The sequence below is a fragment of the Phocoena phocoena genome, chromosome 6 (assembly GCF_963924675.1).
Source record: "Phocoena phocoena chromosome 6, mPhoPho1.1, whole genome shotgun sequence".
NCBI classification, from domain to species: Eukaryota; Metazoa; Chordata; class Mammalia; order Artiodactyla; family Phocoenidae; genus Phocoena; species Phocoena phocoena.
Window position 1 is genome coordinate 102,282,449 of NC_089224.1, and position 22,082 is coordinate 102,304,530.

A 22,082-nucleotide genomic window follows, 5' to 3' on the forward strand; every position below is an offset into this window, starting at 1 on the left:
CACTTCCTCCTTCAGCATCACCATGTACGACAGAAAAAAAAAAACCACCAGGGAAATAAAAAGGATCTATACCTATATAGATATGCTAAGCTTGAGAGCATCTTCCCAAGCTCCTTGGATATTGTGTGCCCGAGAGACTATGAATTCCTTCTACTACTTAATGAATGGTAACCAAGATAGCTCACAGTGTACACGAGTCGATAGCATGCAGACAGTAAAATATAATGGCTTTCTGAAGATATATTTTTTTAAAGTATTAGTCCCTTAAGCTATTCAAATGGGTATATAAACAATGGCTTATAGAACTTAGAGAAAATTTTATTTAAAAAAATCGAAACTATTTAGAACCTGATATATGAAAATAGGCAAAAGTGAGGAAAAAAAAGCACTTTTGTGACAAGTATTTAGCTGGTTTGAAAGACCACAGAGGAATCATTTACTCATAAAGGGGCTCAAAGAAGTTAAAAAAACAAACCACCCACGTTATTTTAAAAGGACGTCTACAGCAATGGATTTAGAAGTCTTTCAAGGGTTAGGGTCATCATTTTCCTTGGTCTTCCCCTTTTTCTCCAGTGCTAACAGGTACTGGCAAGGACATGTCTACCCTTAAGTAAGGATTATTTTGCAGCATCGGGGGTGTGGGTGGGGCAGTTTGAGTTTAGAAGGTAAACTGATGTTAGGGAAATTTCCTTAGCTGAGACTCCGCGGAAGTAAGGCACATGTGGCCCAGAGAAGCTGGTTGTAGCCCGAGGCCACTGTTCTCTGCAAAACATTTGTCCAGCCAGGGTGTCGGGTTGGGATGATAGTCTGCCTTCCTCCTTTTGGCCTGGCTGCTGACAGAGGGCACAGAATGACTCAGTGAGATTCGAAAGAAGATGGACTTAACCTATCGCGTAACAATCTAAAAATACGAACTTTGAAGTATTTTAGAGTGAGAGATTATCTTACATAAATCATCACTCTCACGTACTATTTACAAGCTAACAACCTTCGTCTGTGGCTAGGAGCACTACACGTTCTAAGAACATCACACTCAACATATGGAGAAAGGAACGGAGGGAGGAAAGTCAAGGTTCCCACCCTATTCCCTCCTTATGGGTTAGAGGCTGGTTTGGTCCCCACTTCATCCTTAGGAGGGAAGAGCTCATCTTTGCATCGGCCTACATGGCTCACTGTTTTGCCCCCATGATGCCTTGCAGCATATCTATGGGCAGAGGGAAGACGATTGTCGAGTTTTTCTCAGCAGCAATGGTGGTCAGTGTCTGAAGGTACCGGAGCTGAAGGGCAGCAGGAGATTCGGTGATGACCATGGAGGCTTCTTTCAGAGCCCTGGATGCATTCATTTCTCCCTCAGCTGCAATGACCTACAGAACAGTGGCAAGGAGAAGTCAAACCAGAGAACACCGGCGGGTGTTGAGCAGTTCAAACCGGGGTACGTCTAGCTCAGGTGGTACACAAAGCCTTCCTGAGAGTCAGCCAGAATAATTCTAAGGAAATCAATTTCCAGACTCAGTTCCTGTATGTTCTTTTTCCTGTAACTGATTTGCGTGAATATGTGCCTGAGGGCAAGACATTCTCTTTTACTATTTATTGCCTTTCTCCCATTTCTAGGGCACCAAACAAGGGGACAATTCAGAATACTGTGTAGGGGCTGAGAAAGTGAATGACCCCAGTGACTGTATACAAAGCCTTTTGCAAGTCAGATGGAGTTCCAATTCTTTGATTTCAAAGAAAGGGAAGAGGACCTTATTGTACTGCAAGCGGATGGATAATTAAAAGTATTTTTTGATGAAAGATCACTGTAGGATTTTTTAGCACGTAAATTCAGAGGGAGTGCTAAGAATTGTATAAAGTTACTTAAAAAAAAACTTCCAATTCCATCTACTTATTTATATAAATAAGGTTTCCTACTCCTTATACCTGTAAAAATGAAAAGTAGAATTGATGCTGAATATTGTCTTATTCTAGCAATAAGTAACAACCATCTACAAAGACACGGATTCATTCCTCATTCATCTCATTGAGACCCTTGCTTGTAGTCAGAGAAATTTTAAAAATATTTTAACTTATATACTAAATGTGTTCCAGAAGGGTGAGAAAATAATTCATGACAAAATACATTATATTAGGAAAAGACTCTGTGGGGGAGGTGGAATGGAAGTAAAAGTTCAAGGAGAAAAAGAAAAAATGAAAAATTCCTAATTGCTAAAAGAACTTATTCTTTCATCATTCTATAAAACAGAGGATGAAATCATTACGTTATCGAAATTTCACTGGATACATTTAAAAGAATGATGTTAACAGTTTCATTTCAAAATGTCAATTTTTAAAACATGCCAGGACTTATATGCTTGACAAGTATATACATTCAAAATGAAAAATTGTACATGTCTATTTAAAATGTGACATGGGACGTAGAGTTTTTCTAAATTCTTTGAGGGGTTACATGAGCAAAAAGTTTGAAGATCACTGGAGTGGTGGGGACGGCAGGGGCGTTGGAGTCTGGATGGTCTTAAGCTCAAATCACAAACCTAACCCTTCCTAGCTGAATGTCCTCAGAAAGGTTACAGTAAGTCCCCCACAAACGAACGAGTTCCGCTCTGAGAGCACGTTCGTAAGTCCGATTTGTTCGTAAGTCCAACAAAGTTAGCCTAGGTACCCAACTAACACAATTGGCTATATACCGCTGCTTCTACACTTGCTTCCAAACATCCTGGGCTTGGAATAAAGATACTGTGCTACTGTACTCTACACAGGACTGTGAAGTACACAGAAGCACAACCACTTGCAGAGGGTGCACGCACACGACAACGTAACCCAGACACGTGCACTACCTTATGTGACTGGACACGCACTAACACACGTTTGCATCTTTGAAAGTTCGCAACTGGAAGGTACGTGACTTGAAGGTTCGTATGTAGGGGACTTACTGTATTTAACATTCTGAGCCTCAGTTTCTTATTCTTAAAATGGGAGAGCACCTACCTCATGGGACCACTGTGAGGAAGACAGAGAAAGCCTGTTATATGTTGAGTGTACAAACGGAGGCTAATTATGTAGGAAGGGCAAGCGCCAAGTCGAGACCTAATTTTTGGATCCACTTATACCCTAATTCCTAAAAGATTCAGAAGCCAAATCAAGGCAGTTACTTCTAATTCGTAATCCTAGGAGAAGAGGTGTAAACATACCATAATCCTCAAGACTAAAAGGGTCGTTAGGTTGTTCTCACAGGGATCTCAAAATATTAATGGTTCTTAACACTGCTGTGAATATCAGAATGGAAAGCAATGGTCTTACGACCAGTACAATTTCATTCACGTATACAGTAAACGTTGGGGGCCTCCCAGGTGTCAAGCCCTGTGAGGGGCTAGGGATGGAGGGGGACTCCCCCGCCTCCCTCAGCTCCTGGCCAAGTAGGGGAGACAGACTGGAAGCAGATCATTTCATTCCAGTGTGACAAATGCTGACAGAGACATGTACAAATGCCGGCACTGAGAGGAAAGCAATTTTTGCAGAAGGTGAAGTGGTGAGGTTACAGAAGAAGCTGAACATTACAGGACGAAAGCCTTGCTGTCTGGATTAAGATGAGAAAGAATATTGCAGGCAGAACGCATGAAAAGGTACTGAGGTGCAAAAACGCTGGTGTATTCCAGGACCCTGTAAGGGGATGAGCACTGTGGGGAAGAAGGGAAGGTAGGGGGTGAATCAGGCAAGGTGGGAAGGTGGGGGGTGAACGGGGCAGAAGGGAAGGTGGGAGACGAATGGGACAAGCTGGGAAGGTGGGAGGGGGGGAATGGGGCGGGGTAGGAAGGGCAGCACAAGATCGGGTGTTCGTCTTCATCCCGGAGGCGATGGGAACCCTCATCAGATCTAGTTTGAGCAAACACTCCGACAGATGTCTGAGCATCAGTAAGAGAAAAGACAGAGAGGGAGAGCTTTCAGAGTGATTTGGTGCCAGTCACCGGCAGTGGGGATGGAGGAGGAAACAGACTGGGGCGCTGCTCAGGAGGGTGACTCAACAGTGTGGGGCGGACTGGGACGAGACCAGAGGGGCACAGAGGCTGAGTCCAGGTTCCTGGATTGCGGTGCATTCGGTGAGACAGGGGATACTTACTGGGAGATGGAACCCAGATTAGAGGATAAAAACCTCAATTTATCAAGGCAAACCATTATGCCCTACTAGATGTGTGAGAAGGGGCCAGTGCCAGCCATACTGAAAGGGACTCTGGGAACCGTCCTCCCAGGCAAACACTGGAGAGGACGCACAAGCCGACCCTGCCACGAGAATGGCAGGCTCTGATTTTCTTTCCATGTCATCTCAGATGCCCAGTTAGGTCCTTTTTTCTGTCTGGACATGGACCAACTGCAAAGATAGCTCATCTCCCACTACCAATCAATACACCATCTCTTGGCTGGGAAGCCAGACTCACCCAGCTGTCTCACATTTTGTTAATAGAACAGCTGCTCTGAGTGAGCTGCCCGAGGTGAACACGATACCACAGGCCGTGTCTAACACAGGCCAAGCGGGCACTGTGGGTAGGATGTTAGGAAGCAACGCAAGCTACCCACGGGCGTGTGTGCCTTCTGCAAAAAGTGCAGTAGTCCCCTGTCGATCGGCACTTCGTCTTTACAGACTGTCGTGTCGAAAGCTGGCACTTTCAGGTACGTGGGCCGTCCTGCTGTCTCCTCCTGTGGCCTAGGGGGGCTGCTCTGAGGCAAGCGCCAAGAAAGGTGACCTGCGTTCTTGCACCCCACCCTCTCAATTATTAGATGAGTAGCCCCAGAGATAGGAGCCCGAAAGCACACGCCAGGCACTTTTCTGAGAACTGTGAAAAAGGAAATAAGGGAGAATTTGCAAGCACGGAAGACATTCCATTTCCAGTCATTAAGAGTTGGTCTGAAAACTTTAAAAAGAGGTCCCCCTAACGTATCATAACGCGTTCAGGAGAATCTGTCCTCTTTTGTGACCTTTCTTCTCACAATTACGCTTGTGGGCACTTACATGTTCATTCTCTTTGCTGTGCAGTACCCCTTCGTATGAATCAACCATGTTTATTTATCCAGCCAGCCAGCAATGGATATGTGGGTAGTTGCCAGTCGGGGGTAATTACAAAGTGCCGCTGGAGTACTGGAGTGAACACTCCAGCATGTGCCCTTTGGTAAACAAACGTGTGCATTCCTCGCAGATACAGACAGACAGTTTTCCAGAGCGGTTGTACCGATCTATATTCTCACCAACAAAACCTCCTCCCTCGCCCACACTTGCATCTTTTGCTTCCTTTTTTCTTTTTTTAAGCCATTCTGGTGGATGGTTAGTGTGGCATCTGCTTGTGACTTGCATTTGCACTTCCCTGACGGCCAATTAACTTGAGGAATTTTTCTCTGAAGTCTCTTCATCTATAGACTCTCCCACCCTTTTCCTCTGCAATTTATTGGTTGAAGAAATGGTGACCCCTATTTCCCTGAGGACTTGAGTACAGGGCCTTATGGCTGTTGCGGGGTTACTGTACCTTATGGAAGGATGAGACTCATTGTGATTCTGCGTGTTAACCGCACCCTTAAAGACAGCCTCACCCAAGTGAGAGCACAGTAATTCAGAATTCTAACCAGCTTCCTTTATCTCTTCTTATTGTTAGAAAGGGAAGTCAGGAGCTCTCTTTCTTAACTGGTGAGAATGCTGGTAGAAGAGACTTGGTCCATCCTGGAAAGTCCCAGAGGAGGCAGTGGGGAGCAGAAGAAATTCTAATCTCCATGGTCACTAATCAACTGTGTGCTTTTCAGGGAAACACATAACTTTTCTGGGCTTTGACGTTTTCATCTAAAGAGTGAGATGGCAAATAAGTTTCATGTTCAGGGCCAATTCCAAGCAGCTGCAGGTTGTCACCTGGAGTGTTTCAGCACGGTTCTAAGGTCAAGTCAAGCTCAGGGGAAAACGGTGCTGTGGTTAATTACCGGCCTGGGAGCCTGAGGGTGGAGTGGCAGCCTCTGGGCCAGGTATTTGTCACCTTCAGAAGATAATCCCTAAGGACCCTTCAGGCTCCGAAACTCTATGTATTCTATGTATAATAAATTCTATTATTCAATATGGTTTGGAAACAGGGCTTTTGGTTAATGACATATTCTAGGTAAAAGCGATTCCTAATCTTCCAAATAACTAAATTATAGTGGGGCATATTTAATATCATTAACACAAATGTAATTTAATCTTCTAAAAAAAATATGATGGTTTGGAGACAAAGTACTTGAGGGTGTTGTAGTGTTATCACAAGCATCAATGAACACATCAGGCAAATCTAAAAATCCTGGTTAGTAGAAAATTCTGGATGCAGTGTGTCAAATGAACTACTATTTTATTTGGTGCTGGCTAAGAAATTACAGTGACCAATCCGTGGCTTACAGGGCATCCTAACAGAAGGGCAGGGTCCTGTGGTTAGCCAATTATCACCAGTTACTACTGTTTTCTAACGGCAACAAATTGGTTCGCTCCTGGTATCCCGGGAGACCTGTCACATCCACAGCAACCACTCCTATGAAAATTGTCCCTCTTCCTCCACCCATTCATAGGTAAGGGGCTGTGGGACCTTATTAGGATCTCTGAGTGAAGGTGGACTGAAAAGAATCACTCTGCTGTGAATTTGGAATCGGGGCTGGTGTGTCTCCTTCAGCGTTCAACTGGGGAGACGTGCACTTGGGAGTCAGACATTCTCCCCCTCCAGCTGTCTGCAGCGAGACGTGGCCCAGGATATGGAATGCCTGCCTCCCCTGAGGCTGCTTTCTGGTCTCTGGCTCCAATTCTGGAGAGGCTTGACTCTACTTCCTACCCTTGGGTGTGGTGAGATATCCCTTATACACTATCATCTCAATAGATCCTCTTTTCCAGGTTCACAAATATTCCCTCAGCACCTCCCATGGGGGTCGTGTACCCATGTAGGGTTAAGACACAGGCAGGGATAATGATTTAAAAAAAGAAGGGCGGGGAGGGCTTCCCTGGTGGCGCAGTGGTTGAGAGTCCGCCTGCTGATGCAGGGGACACGGGTTCGTGCCCTGGTCCGGGAGGATCCCACATGCCGCGGAGCGGCTGGGCCCGTGAGCCATGGCCGCTGAGCCTGCACGTCCGGAGCCTGTGCTCCGCAACGGGAGAGGCCACAAACAGAAAAAGAAGTGAAAAAAAGAGAAGAGGAGAGAAAGGAAGAGCAAACCGTAGGAAGAAAGAAGAACCTGGGAAAAGACAGAGAATGAAACAGAAGACAAAAATAAGGAAGGAATGAATGGTAAGCAAGCTGATGCGATTGCCCATCTGCTCTGAAGTCAGAACTGTTAATGTGTCCTTAATAGGGGACTGGGAGAATAATGTATGGGATGTGCAGTTAGAACGAGGTAGATCTCTGTGTACTGCTATTCCCAGGAGATACTGTTGAGTGAGAAAAGCAAGGTGAAGAACAGTTATGTATTGTATGATCCCACTTTTGTAAACCAAACAAGCCAGTAGACTAACAACCTAGTCAAATAAACCCCAAATGGAAATCTTCTGTATGTACACTAAGCTGTTCAGAGTGCTGGCCTCTGGGGGAAATGTAAAGTGACGGGGAGAGCCTTCATCTTCACTACTTCAGGATCGTTTCAATTTTTTACAACAAACACGTTTTACTTTGTGTAATTAAAAAGGAAAACTCAACAGGAAGAACAAATGGGCTACAAAAAAAAAAAAAGGTTACCTTGGCCCGGGCCTCCCGGGATGCCTCTGCTTCCGCAGCCATGGCTCTCTGCAGCTGCACAGGGAGCTTCACATCCTTAATCTCCACACGCTCCACCTTTATTCCCCAGTCATCAGTGGCATCATCCAGAGTGGTCTGTGACGAAGACAGAAGGAAGCTAGAAATGTTCAGCCCCCGCCCAGTGGCCTAAGGTAGCTCTGTTCACTGGGATTTGGAGCGGGAAAGGCACTGGTGGAGGGTTGCAGAGAGATCAGTTATCCATGCAGGCAGGGAGGTTGAAGTGGGATGCTGGGTTACTGGGGAGCGGCTCCTGATTCTGTTACTAATAAGCTAAGGTGGGCTGGCAAACTTTTTCTAAAAGGGTCAGATAGTGATTGTTTATTTTCAGTCTCTGTTGCAACTAACCCTACCCTTGCAGGTCAAAAGCAGCCATGGGTAGTACATTAATCAATGGATGTGGCTGTATTCCAATAAAACTTCACTTATAAAAACAGGTGGCCAGCAGACTCCTGAGCCAATGTGACTCTGTGTGAGCCACGTTCTTTCTTTGTGCTTCAGTATCCTCCCTTTACAACGGTAGGAATGAAATCACTCTATTCTATTTCATATGGTTGTTGTGGGCATCAAGTAAGACCAGAGGTTTCACACACAGTGAAGTCTATACAAATAATAACAGTTCAGATTTATAGTACTTGATCTTTTTTGAACAAGTCAGGTTTGATTCGTCATCTGTTACGTAAGCAAGACTGGAAAGCGTAAGAGTTGCAAAGGCAGTCACGGGACTCGCACAGAATATGGCTTTAACTACACCTGCGCTATCTTGTAGAACGGCCTCTGAACTCTTATGCTAAAGAAAAAGGTTAACACTAATTCTGGGAGAAAAAAATACACACTGGAGGGAATTAAAAAACAATGCACACATCGGAGTGTTATTAACCCATGAGCTAATTATGTGAAAAAAATCCCTTCCATCAGGTTTGGGAAAACTTTTCTACAAAGAAAAAAAGGCCGGTGATTCCCCAACTTGACTTGATGAAAAGTTCTCAAATACCCATTGACCCTTTGCTTTATTTTCCAACTTCTGTGAGTTGCAGCACTGGTACACTCCTCACCTGCATGTTGTGTGCAATTTCTTCCCTGTCGGAGAGGATCTGGGAAAGGTTCTTGGTGCCCAGGACATTCCTCAGAGTCGTCTGTGCCAAAAGACGGGTTGCTGAGTCAGCGTTGGTGATGTTCGCCACAGCTAGGGTAGCGTTCTGAACACGGTAGTAGACCACGCCGTCCACACTAATTGTCACTGAATCCTTAGTGAGGATCTACAACACAAAGGAAGCAATTTTACATCTGTCAACCACCTCTTTCTTTAATAAAACTGTAAGGAATGTTATGTGACAGAACACCTTAAAACACTAGCTGATTGTCTTTAGTAAGTGCTGTTGACTAAATGTTTGTGTTCCCCCAAAATCCATGTTGAAACCCAATCCCCAATGTGTTGGTGTGTGGAGGTGGGCCTTTGGGAGGTGATTAGGTCATGAGAGTGAACCCCTCGTGAATGGGATTAGTGCCCTTAGAAAAGAGGCCCCAGAGAGATCCCTCCCCCCTTCTACCATGTGAGGACACAATGAAAAGACAGTGGAAGCAGGCCCTCATCAGACACCGAATCTGCTGGTGCCTTGATCTCGGACTTCTCAGACTCCAGAACTGTGAGCGATACACTTCTGTTGTTTATAAGCCACATAGTCTATGGTGGTTTGTTACAGCAGCCCAAAGGGACTAAGAGAGCAAAGCATTAGAATGTTAACTATGTCTATAAAATGTTAACAAAGTACATTCATTTATTTATTAATTCCATTCCTTCATTCGATCACGTAACAAATACTGAGACTTAGTAGCAGTTAGCAGCAGGCGCTGTGCTATGTTCCAGGGATAAAGGTATGAAAAAACTTGGTTCCCACTTTCAAAGAGGTTGAGGAATCAAGGGGAGCTCTAAGGGACTAAGGATGGACAGTTTTAGGTGGCAGAGGTGATACATGAACTGAGTCTTGAGAAAGGAAATAAACATTTTCTGAGGATAGAGTGAACGAGTATTCAGGGCAGAGAGAATAATGTGTGAAAGGAACAGAGGTCCCGGGGAGCCGAGGTTTCATGAACTGTAAGTAGCAGAGTGTTACTAGAACGAAAAGTGAATGGAACTGTTTTCGTAGGGTGAGGTCAAGGTGGAAGTACATTTACAGCAGGCTACGTGAAAATGCTCAACAGGACACAATGAATCAGTGCTTCCTATGACATTCAATGGTTTGGTGTAAAGCCCTTTGACATCTGCCCTCTGGCTTCATTCCTCCCCACTCCTGCACACACTCTATGCTAGACGTGCAGGTCCCCACGTGCACCATGTTCCATGCCCCAGGCCTTTCTGCAGATGGCCCTCTCCTTGCATGTCCTCCCTTCTCTCTCCCCCACGGCTTCAGGCTGGAGTGTCCTTACTCATCATTTAAGACACAGCTCAAGTGTCCTCTTCTCTATGGAACTTCCCTGATTCATTCGGCAGAGTTAAACACTCTTTCCTTTGCCCCTTCACTGCAGTGACATGAGTTATCTACATCATCACTTCTCTGTTAGACTATGAATTTCCTGAGGGCAGTTTGTCTTTGTATCTCTAGCACTGGCAGAGAGCTTGACACACAGCAGGTAGTCAGTAGACAAGAGATGAACGGGACTGAAACGTGGTCCCAGGAATACAGTGAGGGATGAAAGTGGGAGTGAGAGAGTCAGGAGACCCCAACTATAGTTTCAGCTCTGCTGGCACCTCCCTCGGTGACCTCCAGCAAGGCCTTTAGACTGACTTAGCGATTCCTCATTTGTGAGATGGGGCTAATAATACGGCCCAAGTCTATGCAAATTTCTCTGAAGGTCAAAGAAGAAGATGTTTGGAAACGAAGCCCTTTTGAGAGTGTAAAGAGCTATGTACGTGGAAAGTAATAAAAACAATGATAATACATAGCAGTTTAGTTCTGCAAGGCATCAAAGCAGTAATCCTTTTTTTTTAGTAACCTAAAAATACTTCTAACCTGGAAGAGAAGTGGGGGATTTGTAAATAGATACACAGTGTATTACCATCTTGTGTGAAGGTTAATCTTTTCCTACGATGTGATGGGAAAATGTGTATCGTTGCTAAATGAGTTCTTGCCACTGTGACTCTACCACAGCTGGAGCTTTGTAAAGCTGCATCCTCGCTACCTACTGATTATTGTAGGCAGAGTGTTTATCTCCCTTCGCGGTAAGTTCACAGGGGATCAGAAAAAGGACTGCTTGCCAAGTTCCAATCCGCTCTGTGTTTAGAGAGCAGCTGGAAGGCAGAAGCTCACAGTGACCCTGCCAGACGCCTGCCATGTTTACAGAGGAAAGTGCCAGGAGAATTCCCCGCTACCCTGAATGGGGCTCCTAAGGGTCAATCTTGCACGCAGAGAATACAGCAATGCTCTCAGTCTTGCTCTTGTGGGTGAAAATGATTTCCGGTTTCACCTGGTATGTGTGGATTATGAAGTCTGACCTCCCTAACTACTTGGCTCAGTGCCAGCAGGGAAGTGCCTTTGTGACAAGGCTCCACCACTCTGCTGAGTATCTGGCCTGTGGCCAGAAAACACCGGCCGTTTTCTTCTGTCCCTCCCGTCATCATGTTTTTAGGCTTTCTATCTGCAACGGTTATTACAACTCCTTAGACATGAGCGCCAGGATGGCCATCACTGCGTCAAGGGCCAGGACGGAGCTGCTGTAGGATGCACTTAGCATGGAGCCGTGGGGAAAGCACTGCACAGGGAATCCGAAGGGCTGGCTTTGAGTCCTGGCTCCACCACTGTAGTATGGAGGAATTCCTCTGTCTCACTGCAACCATCTACTTTCTGGGTTCTGCTGTGCGTTTCAATGGTGATTTGTGGAGCAATTTGAAAAAGCCTGAAATAATTACTAACATAAAACATTATATGCTTATCTAAAGTACCAAAGGGGCAGTTTCTAATTCTTTGGCTTCTAACCAATTTACTTAGAATACAGTCAAGAACCGTAAGAAGAATATCGTATCAGAAACCCAGAGAGAAGTGTGGTAGTAAAAATGATGACAACGGTGATGACAGTAATATTATATTACATTAATGTGACAGTACGTTTTGTAATAATAGTAACGACAAGCACTTTCATAGCACTTACTACCTATCAGCCTCTGCTCTAAGCACTTTACATAGAGTATCTCATTTAGTCCTCAAAAGAACCATATAAAGTAGGTCCTGTTATTATAACCTCTATTTTATAGATGAGGAAACGGAGGCACAGAGAAGTTAAAGAGCTTGCTCAAGGTCACACAGCCAGAAAATGGTGAGGGCAGACAGCCTCTAAAGCTGTGCTCTGACTACTGTCCCCTGCTGCCTCTCAACGCCAGGCCCCTTCCCCGGTGATAGCTCAGTTACTCACAGCAAAAGACAACCTTACCTCCTGAGGAGGAATATCAAATGAAATAGTTCTCATGTCCACTTTGATGAAGCTGTCAGTGCACGGGAGAATAAAAAACAAACCTGCAACAGAGACATACACGAGATTAGAAAGAGACACCAGCACCTGACCAGCTCACCGCACCATTCAGTTCTAACAGAATCAACCTGATAAACCAAAAGAAAGCAGTTCATCTCAGTGAATGAGCCAGAAGCCAGGAATGTCATCCTTGACGCCCGCTGCTTTCTTCCTACATCTAACTGTCCCCACAAGACCTGTGGATTGCATCTCCTTACTTCACTGTTACTGTCACCCATTTGTTTTCCCTTAGACCAACGCAATCACTTCCCAAGTCATCTATCTAATCCTTCTAGTTTCTCTCTTATGAACCAACACAAACCCCTGAACAAGCCGTACAAGGTCCTGCACGACCTTGACCCCGCTTACCTCTTCACCCACTACCCTCTCCTCCCGTCCTGCACTCTGGCTGGGCCGCCTGCAGTTCCCTGAGCCTACAATGCTCTCCTCTGCATTGCTCTGCACATATTCTGTGCCGGGAACACCTCTCCCCTGCCTCACACCCTTTCCTGGCAAGATGTCACCTCCAGAAAGCATCCACTAGTTGGGGTCATCACTCTTCTCTGGGTTTCCACAGCCATCTGTGACTGTTTGACCATAATACTTATCACGTGGGATTGTAACTACCTGTTTCCTTGTTGGTGTCCCACCTCCAGGCAGTAAGATCCTTCAGGGCAGGGACTGTGTTTTCATCTCCCTTGAATTCCCAGAGCCTGGAACTCAGTGGGAGCTTAATCGAAGTTTGCCAAAAATAATGACTGAAAGCATTTATTTCAGTAGGGACTCTCACGCTCTAATTTCGATAGCTGTGGCTATTCTTGGCCTAAGATAAACTTATCAACTCAAGTAGGAAAGGGAGGGGAGAGGCAGGAAGGAAAGGGTAATTTCTGGTAGGCAGCACTGCTATTGTTGCACAACTTCTGCTATGAGAACTCTCTTCTGAGTCAACAGAGACCCTCATAAGGGAAATCACATCAGTAAAAGGACGAATCTCGTTCTCCAGGCACAGTTCAGAATCCTAGTACTGACCAGGTCCTTTGGCGCCTCCTTGTAAGATGCGACCCAGTCTAAAGATGATGGCTCTTTCATATTCTTTTATGATCTAGATTAAAAGCACAAATAATAATTTAACATGAGGAGTACAAGTATTTATATGCATAGCTTTTAAAATACATATTTCTGCTCTAAACAAGTGAGATGCCTCTATTTTCTTTTCTTCTCTATAATCCAGATAATAGCTATAGGTAACATGGTTAATGTTTAATCATCCCTGCCAAAATAACCAAGTTATTTACTTTTATTATGGATCATAAAAGCAATAGATACTCCTTGTATAAAATCTGGAAAGCATAGAAGAGTATACAGAAGCAAATCCACACACCTCAGCTGTTAACATTATTATCCAGTTACTCATGCATTGTCAATACAGGAAAAAAAGCGCTAAAGTCCTCATAGTTTGTCTCCTGATTCCTTAAATTATAATAGTAACATAATCTGAAAATTCTTAGAGCATATTTTCTCTTTTTAGGAATATGAAAATGATAGTCATTTATCACAGTATTAATAACTTTATAGACGTTATTAACGTTATTAATGTATTACTAACACATGCCAGGTGTTGTGATAAGTACGTAATTCATTTAATCCTCACAACAGCCCTATAAGGCAGGTATTGCTATTTCCTCACATTATACATGGCAAAGGTCACACAGTAAATAATGGCACCAGCAGTCACACCTCAGCATCCTGACTCTGGAGGACTTGCTCTCACAGGACCACCCCACATCCCTGACTCCAGAAAATTTTAGATGGTGATCCCTACTTTAATCGTCAGGAGGGGCTGACTGGGCAGTGGCTGAAAAGAAGTCTTAAGATTCCATGATAATTGGTGACTAGAGTTAAGAATTATAGGCCAGTATGGTCTCTCTCTGTCTCTCTTACACACACACACACACACACACACACACACACACAGTGGGCTTATGTACTTAGGAGTTGACCCCTTTCCAGATGTTGATGAAATATTCTTTACCTTTATGCACATCCATACTGACAACGGGAAAGTTAAAACTGTGAACAAGAATGATATAGCCACCAAAATCCATCCACAAGGTCCCAGGCCTGCACTGGGGCTATCTGTGAAAACCAAAAACATACAGCTCTTATCACTGTTCTTAGCATGGTCCCCCCATCACCTTCATCCTTGCTATTCACTGAACACCAGCTGTTTACATGTATTTTCCCATCAAATCCTCATAAAAACCTTGAAGTGCAGGTGCTACTTTCCCTAATTTTTATTATGCAGTGAAGTGATAAAAGTAAGAGCCAATCCCAACTACCAAGAAGGTTACAGTTTAGCAGGCAAGATAGACAAACAGATCATTATAATACTAAGTGCAGATATAGTGTCCGTTCAGTATATTTTGAAAACACAGAATAGGGGTAACTCACACCACACCGTTGGGATGGAGGTGAAAGTAGGGTGGGGTGGGGTGGGTAGGCAATGGTGATGGTTGTCAGAGGGGCTTCTTGCAGGATGTAATGGTTAAGGAAAATACCAATGAAAAGGGGAAGGAGGGCAAAGTGAATTTAAGCCGAGGGTACAGCACAATTAAAGGTAAAAATCATATGATACACGCATATAAGCTCATTTAGGTCCTCTTTTTAAAAAGGCCACCTGTAAAATATCTCACTGGGTATATGCACAATGTATCATCCATATTGGTTCTGATTTCTTACTATTATGAACAATGCTATAATGAACATCTTTGTACATAGCTTCCCTCTCACATTTCTAATAGTTTCCCTTTTCTGTAACATGGAATAGTTTTTTTCCTTCTTTTTTTCTTTTGGCTGCGCCATGAGGCTTGTGGGATCTTAGTGCCCCGACCAGGGATTGAACCCGCACACTTGGCAGTGAAAGCATGGAGTCCTAACCACTGAACCGCCAGGGAATTCCCTGAAATAGCTTTTGTCTAATCACAAAGATAATACATGCCCCACTGCAAAAAAATTTAGAAAAGTATAAGAAGGGAAAAATCATTCAATTCAGAGATGGTAAATATTCTTCCAAACTTTCTATGTGCATGCACATTTTTCGAAGTACATAAATAAAATTTGTCACCTATGTTTCTCCCCTCTAGATATTGTTCTTTCACCTTCTTTTTTAGCCTGTCGCTATGCATTTGTGCTTTTTCTGTTTTAAATTTTTTATCAGTTAAACTTGCATAAAGTTAAAAAAGTCAAATAGTTCCACGAGTACAAGAGGGCGGTTCCCTGCTCACCTCTTCCAATTTCTTCTACTCAAGGCAACTGCTCTTTCGGCTGAGTATTTAACCCCCCTGTTTCTAAATAATACACTGGTTTGGTTATTTGTTGTTTTTTTCAGTTTTGAGCTTTATCTGTTGACTTTCTATCCCTCCCCCACATAAAATATACCCATCCTTTGAATTGCATCATAATTTTGGTTAGATCAATATCAAATTTTATATTTCATGAATATGCAAATGCCATTCAGAGCTAAGCCACGTAGTGAAGCATAATTCGTTTTCTTTTCCTGTACAACTTTTTTTCTTTCTGGAGTCAATGTCTGTCTTTTTCCCCTTTGCTTAGTTTTCAATATACTTATTGATTCAACCCCAAACGTTTCATCAATCGTCTACACCTCCTTTCAGCAGGCTCAGGTATTCTACCAATTTCACCTTCCAAAGAAGAGTCCTGGAGTCGTGTCTGGACCTATTCATGTTCCTGGTGCAGCAACCATCCCTCTGATCGCCTTTCACTGTCATCCTGGGAAACTGCCTTCCCTTCCTAAGTTGTGTTTCCCACTCTCTGTGTCCGATGTCTTCCTCGTTTTTAGTTTGTTTTTCCTTTCTGTGGGGGACAGAGGGACTGAATAGGCCGAGGGATAGATCGCTTTTCTTATCAACCACAGAAGGCGTCTGCTGTCTTTCCAGAAGCTGTTTTAATAATGGGAGGGAGGGAGGTGGTCAGAGGGGAAGAGGTAGGCCTGGCATAGGTTACTACTCAGATCAGGAGGGGCGAAGACAGCAGCAAGATGGGGCTTTGAATAAATAGGAGGCCAAGAAAGAAGCAGTGATGGCTGGGAGCACGAAGAAAAGACACACGTGGGTATCCAGGTCAAGTGCTCTAAAACATAAGATGAAAAACCAGAAATACACATGACTACTTTGGTTATACACGACTTTGTAGTTTTCCGATCCTGTGTCAGTGTCAGGTTAACATCCTAATGCGTACTTAAGTAAAAGTGAACTAAGTTAATCCTGGAGGCTTCTAAGTTGTCATTTTGACGGGTACGGACATGTTCAGTGAGAGAATACTCCAAGCAACGCCACTTCTCCACAGGTGGAGAAGCCCTATCAGGTGCTGTCATAACGGATATGAATCATAGCAGCCTTTTTAGACAGTTCGTTATACTTCATGCAGTGTAATAAATTACTTTAGACACGTATCTCATTTACTCCTTACAAAGCCCTGGGGAGTTAGGTGTTTTTAATTCCACTGCACAAATGAAGTAACTGAAGCAACATCTTTCCCAAGGTCACAAAATGGAGGACTTGGGATTCAAACACAGGTCTTCTCACTCCAAAGGCCACGTTCTAAATCAATTCACTCTTTGACCCTTTGCCTCTGAATTAAAAAAAAAAAAAAAAAAAAAAATCCTTATTAAAGAAGTTGTTGTGTTTGGAGCACTTCCTCAAGACAGAATCCAAGCTGGGAAAGCATGGTAGGAGTTCCAAGAATGAATCTGATATTCTTACAGAGGAAGCCCCCTTAATTCCAGCTGTGCCTATTTATAGCAAGAGACAGTCTCAAGGCTCATTGCCAGGCTCAGGTCTAGGTTTCCAAAATGAAAGGAATTCCAAACAAGGAAGAGATGGGCCACAAATACTTATCTGACAGCATTTGGTGCTTTCTAAAATACTGCCCCAAGTCTCCCATATTCCAGGCAAAGCTCTGTGTCCTGAACTGTAATAGATGATAAACTCCCTGAGGGCAGGGATGTTTCTTTTTTATTTTTATATTCTCAATGTCTAGCACAGTACCTTGCAGAGAGTGGATATAAAATACTTAGCTAGCTTTCCAACTAGATATGTAATTTCTTGTGCATTTATATCCCTTATTAGATGAATTTCCCGAGAATAGGGAATGTTTAAGTTTCAACTTTCTGTGACTTCTTAGTTGTGCGATCTTTACCTCTCTGAACCTTTGTGTCCTTACTTGAAATAATCAGACTGGCCTTGCAGGACTGAGGCAGTGCTCAGTAAACACAGATGACAGTTTTCTGTCATTCTCCTATTTCACTCAAGTGTTCAATTTCCATGACGAAAAATGGGAAAATAGGTGGCTTTTACCCTTCTTGATAAAAGCCTCTGGAACTACTTAATTTTTCCCTCACTTCACGCCTCCCTCCTGCCAGGCTAGGCCTGGACATTCAAAGACCTTCAAGAAGCTGATTAGTGAATCAAATTATTAAGTTATTGAATTATTATCTACATAAGGACAAACGGGAAAGTACAGCCCAGGTTTTTTGTGCTCAATTTCCACTATGTTAAAAACCCCAGATGAGTATACGGGATTTGAATGCAAATCAAGAGGAAGAAGAAATTAAGCGGATTTTCTGAAAACTGGACTTGGTCTTTTTTTGCGGTACGCGGGCCTCTCACTGTTGTGGCCTCTCCCGTTGCGGCGCACAGGCTCTGGACATGCAGGCTCAGCGGCCATGGCTCACGGGCCCAGCCGTTCCACGGCATGTGGGATCTTCTCGGACTGGGGCACGAACCCGTGTCCCCTGCATCGGCAGGCGGACTCTCAACCACTGCGCCACCAGGGAAGCCCTGTCTTTCACTTTTCAAATGCTCAGCTAGAAATAATCCGAGCATACACACTGGAGAAATGGTGCTATTTCATAATATTTAGTGCCTTTAAAATGAAACGATCCCATTCTCAACCCTGAAACTCTTCCCCACCTGGTTATAGCTTGAAAAGGTGCATAAATCACATTCCTCAGAGAGGTGAGGCTTAAACTCCACCAGGCTGTAAACAAACCCTTAGTCATTTCCAGTCACTACAGCCCAAAGAGGAAAAGAAATCTCAGTTACTCCCCCAAATTTTATGAAATTCATTTCCTTCAAGATTCCCACTTATTACCCTGAGGACTGAATCCTCCCTCCTTCCTTTATGAGGTAAAAGACAAATAATGAACAATAGGTATTTCTGAGACATTTTGGTTGATATACTTGTTGATATTTGCTGGGTAGGAACAATCTTAAAGATTAGGGATCCCATGATACTTGGTTGTAAATACTACTTTGCCATGGTTTAGAGTATTTTTTTTTCTTTTACTACCAAACTCTTTCCTGAAAACTGTGGTAGAATAAAATTTTAACCAAAGCGTGGTATTGAAAATGGATATGAGCCCATACATTAACATTTTTTAATTGAGCATTCAAATTGAGCTTACCTCCAGGAAACTAATGTAAATTTTTAAAATATTACTTTTTTTTCTTATTTTAAAAGTAAAATACTGTCACTATAACATTTAAAAATATAGTTTAGAATAGAGGAAGAAAAATAATCTATACTTTTATATCTCTGGATGGTGATTATTTTCTGCCTTGCTATTGGACACACAATATATATGTGTCCTTTTTTTTCAAAAATGAAATAATGGTATACATAATAATTTTAAATCTGTTTCCCCCCCTATATTGTGGACATTTTTTCATGTCAGGAAATACTCTTTATTATTAAAGGTTGAATAATATTCTATCGTTCCATATGATGAACATTTAGGTTGTGTCCAGTTTTCTCAATCAGAAACTCTTTTGCTTTGAATATACTTTCAGCAAAGTTTCCATACATCCTTATTGTGTAAACTAATTTTGCTGAAAAGATGAAATTACACAATTCTTAAATTTCTCTTATTCTGGAGGTACATTTTATTAACACCAATAATAACCATTTATTAAATGCCTATCACACGTCAGCCACAAGCTAACTCCATATATACATTATTTCTCATGTTTACAAAAATCTGTAAAGTAGGTATAAAATATTCCTTCCAGAGTCCCAAAGTACTAAAGCAAAAGAATTTCTGGGAAGAGACAAAAGAAAACAAAACAAAACCATGAAACAAATGGAAAAAACAAAAAACAAAACCAAGTTGTACAGTAATTTTTGTTGGGTTGGCTTCCAGACAGGCAGTAAAATATTCTTTTCAAGATTATAACAGGCCTAATTTCAGAGTACTGCATATTGTTAATGATCCCATATCAGCCGATTTCCTTTACGGTTGATTGAATTTGGCACTACTAGAAATCATGTGAAATAATAAATTCCATTTACCATTGGGACTCTATTCTAAAGTTCAAAAGATACGGGATTTCTTCTTCAAGCAAAGGCCAGAAACATACCTTCACGCAGTATGTGAAAATCTGACTGAGTCATACACATTACTACACAAAGAAAAGGTAAGCCAAAGAATTATTGAAATACCAACATTTAAAGCACAATCTTTTCCTTCCTCTTTCCCAGTATACAGGTGAAATGCTTCATGTTGTAAATTGCCAAAAACGTTGTTGTTTGGGTGGGGAAAGATAGCATGGCTAGGAATTTAGTCTCAAAAACACGTTATCTGGTTCTAATAGCAACTTTTAAGGGGCAACAGTAGGTCAAAACGAAAGGTCTTGGCATTTTTTGAGTTTTTCTTAAAAGCATATATATTCAGCATACAAGTGTTCTTTTTGGCCACAACTACTGCTCATTGGAGATTCCATGTCAAGGTGTGGTAAACTTTTCCTGTAAAAGGCCACAGAATAAACACTTAAGGCTTTACAGGCCAGAAAGTCGGTCTCAACCACTGAATACTCTGCAAAAGCAGTCACAGACTATACATATATGAATGAACACAGCTGTGTTCCAGGAAAACGTAATTTATGAACACTAAAATCTGAGTTCCATATAAGTTTCAAATCTTCCTCTTTTTTAAAAAAATGTATAAATATAATAAAAACTATTCTTAGCTTGTGCGGCATACAAAGCAAGCAGTCGGCCAAATTTGGTCCACAGGCCATACGACTCATTCCAGTTCTATGTCATATAGTCATCTATTTGAGGAGGAGGACATCGTGAGTTAAAGAAGACATCTGATCTTTCTTCTGGCATTTCAAGTAAGGGTACAGTTCCCAGATTGCTAGTTTCTCTTCCCTTTCATTGTTTTGAAACAAGGTCTTTAAAAGACCTGGTAAATAAGAATTCAAGGCGGAAACAGGCAAAAGGGCAGATAAAATATTTTATTTGAATATAAATACATCTTCAATTAATCAAAATTTTACTATAACTGAGTTTTTCAAATGACTGGGATTTTAGGAGAAAGACTGAAGGGAAGGAAATGATAGAAGAAAAGGCAAATAAGAGAAATGGAAAAAAGGAGTTAAGAGAAGAGAGACAACAAAAGTGAAGGCAGCATCCTGTAGAGAGAAAGATTCAAACAGGTAGAGGGGAGAAAAGCAGAGTTTAGCACATAGTAGGGTGTCAATAAACAGATGTTGAAAAAATGATGCTGTTTACTTGGCGACCGCAACTTGCAGTTCATTGGGCAGAGGCTTTGAAAGCAAACAAGCACACACCATAACCCATCTTTCAAAAGACTATTTTAATTAGGCATGGTTTACAGTTCTTTGAATGCCCTTAACCTTAAACCTCTAGGGAAGAAATTATGCTCTGGACTGGAGTGGCTACAGGCCAGATGGTATCAAGTTAAGAACCATGACTGAAGACCATAACTTTTCCGCCCTATTATAAACCTGTAGATACTAGATTAAAAGAACTAGTACTGATGAAGCATTATGTGACTTGAATTACAAAACTCAAAATGTGTTTACCATGAGATAGTAAGGAGAGGAAATGGACTAGTCCTTTTAAGAAGGATTTTCAATAAAAGTTGAAATAAAGGGAATGCTGTGCTTAGCTCAAGAAGAATCAGGAGGGCTTCTCTGGTGGCACAGTGGTTAAGAAACCACCTGCCAATGCAGGAGACACGGGTTCGAGCCCTGGTCTGGGAAGATCCCACATGCTGCAGAGCAACTAAGCCTGCGAGCCACAACTGCTGAGCCAGCGTACCACAACTACTGAAGCCCACGCACCTAGAGCCTGTGCTCTGTAACGAGAAGCCACCGCAATGAGAAGCCTGCGCACCGCAACAAAGAGCAGCCCCTGCTTGCCACAACTAGAGAAAGCCCACGTGCAGCAACGAAGACCCAATGCCGCCAAAAATAAATAAATAAATTTATTTTTTTAAAAAAGAAGAATCAGGAAATTAAATAAATATAAATATTTTATTTCCCAAGCATCTTGAGGATTTTCTGTAGCTTTCCTTCATTCAGATATTTCTAGCCATAAAACAGGAGGAAAAAATAGGTGAGACTATCATCAATGATTTTAAATTTGAACCCCTGAGTCTTTAATAGGGTCCCCTCTCCTAACCTATAGCACTTCACCCTCTCTAAACACTACTTATCATACTTGTAATTATCTTATTCAGTGTCTTCTTCATGAGATTTTGGTCTTGTTAAAGTAGTACAGCATAAGGCTTCAGAGTTGGCTCTGCCACTTATTAGCTGTGTGATCTTTGGCAAGTGTCTTAGCTCTCTGTGCTTCACTCTAACCATCTAAGAAGAGGGCTAATAAGAGTACCCCCTCAAGGGTCAGTGTGAAGAGTCAGTGAGCTATCACGGAAGACACCCAGTGCATAACAGATGCTTGAACAACATTTGTTAAGTAAAC

At 42.6% G+C, this 22,082-nt stretch overlaps 1 protein-coding gene across 1 annotated transcript; it reads right to left on the minus strand.

The window, feature by feature from the left end:
- Nucleotides 1–1,169: 1,169 nt before the first annotated feature.
- STOM (stomatin) lies at nucleotides 1,170–14,406 on the minus strand. Its single transcript, XM_065879138.1, has 6 exons — nucleotides 14,308–14,406; nucleotides 13,305–13,377; nucleotides 12,198–12,280; nucleotides 8,828–9,031; nucleotides 7,716–7,850; nucleotides 1,170–1,364 (listed from the first exon to the last, which is right to left on the minus strand). The coding sequence occupies exons 1-6, from the start codon at nucleotides 14,317–14,319 to the stop codon at nucleotides 1,170–1,172; spliced, it is 702 nt and encodes a 233-aa protein (XP_065735210.1). The 5' UTR covers nucleotides 14,320–14,406.
- Nucleotides 14,407–22,082: the final 7,676 nt, after the last annotated feature.

Bases quoted from the DNA above. Each gene is read 5' to 3' on its own strand.
- STOM (XM_065879138.1), bottom strand. The intron at 9,032-12,197 runs GTAAGGTTGTCT...TTTGTGTTGTAG, and splicing joins TTGATATTCCTCCTCAGGAG to ATCCTCACTAAGGATTCAGT. The intron at 1,365-7,715 runs GTAACCTTTTTT...ACTGTTCTGTAG, and splicing joins CCCGGGAGGCCCGGGCCAAG to GTCATTGCAGCTGAGGGAGA.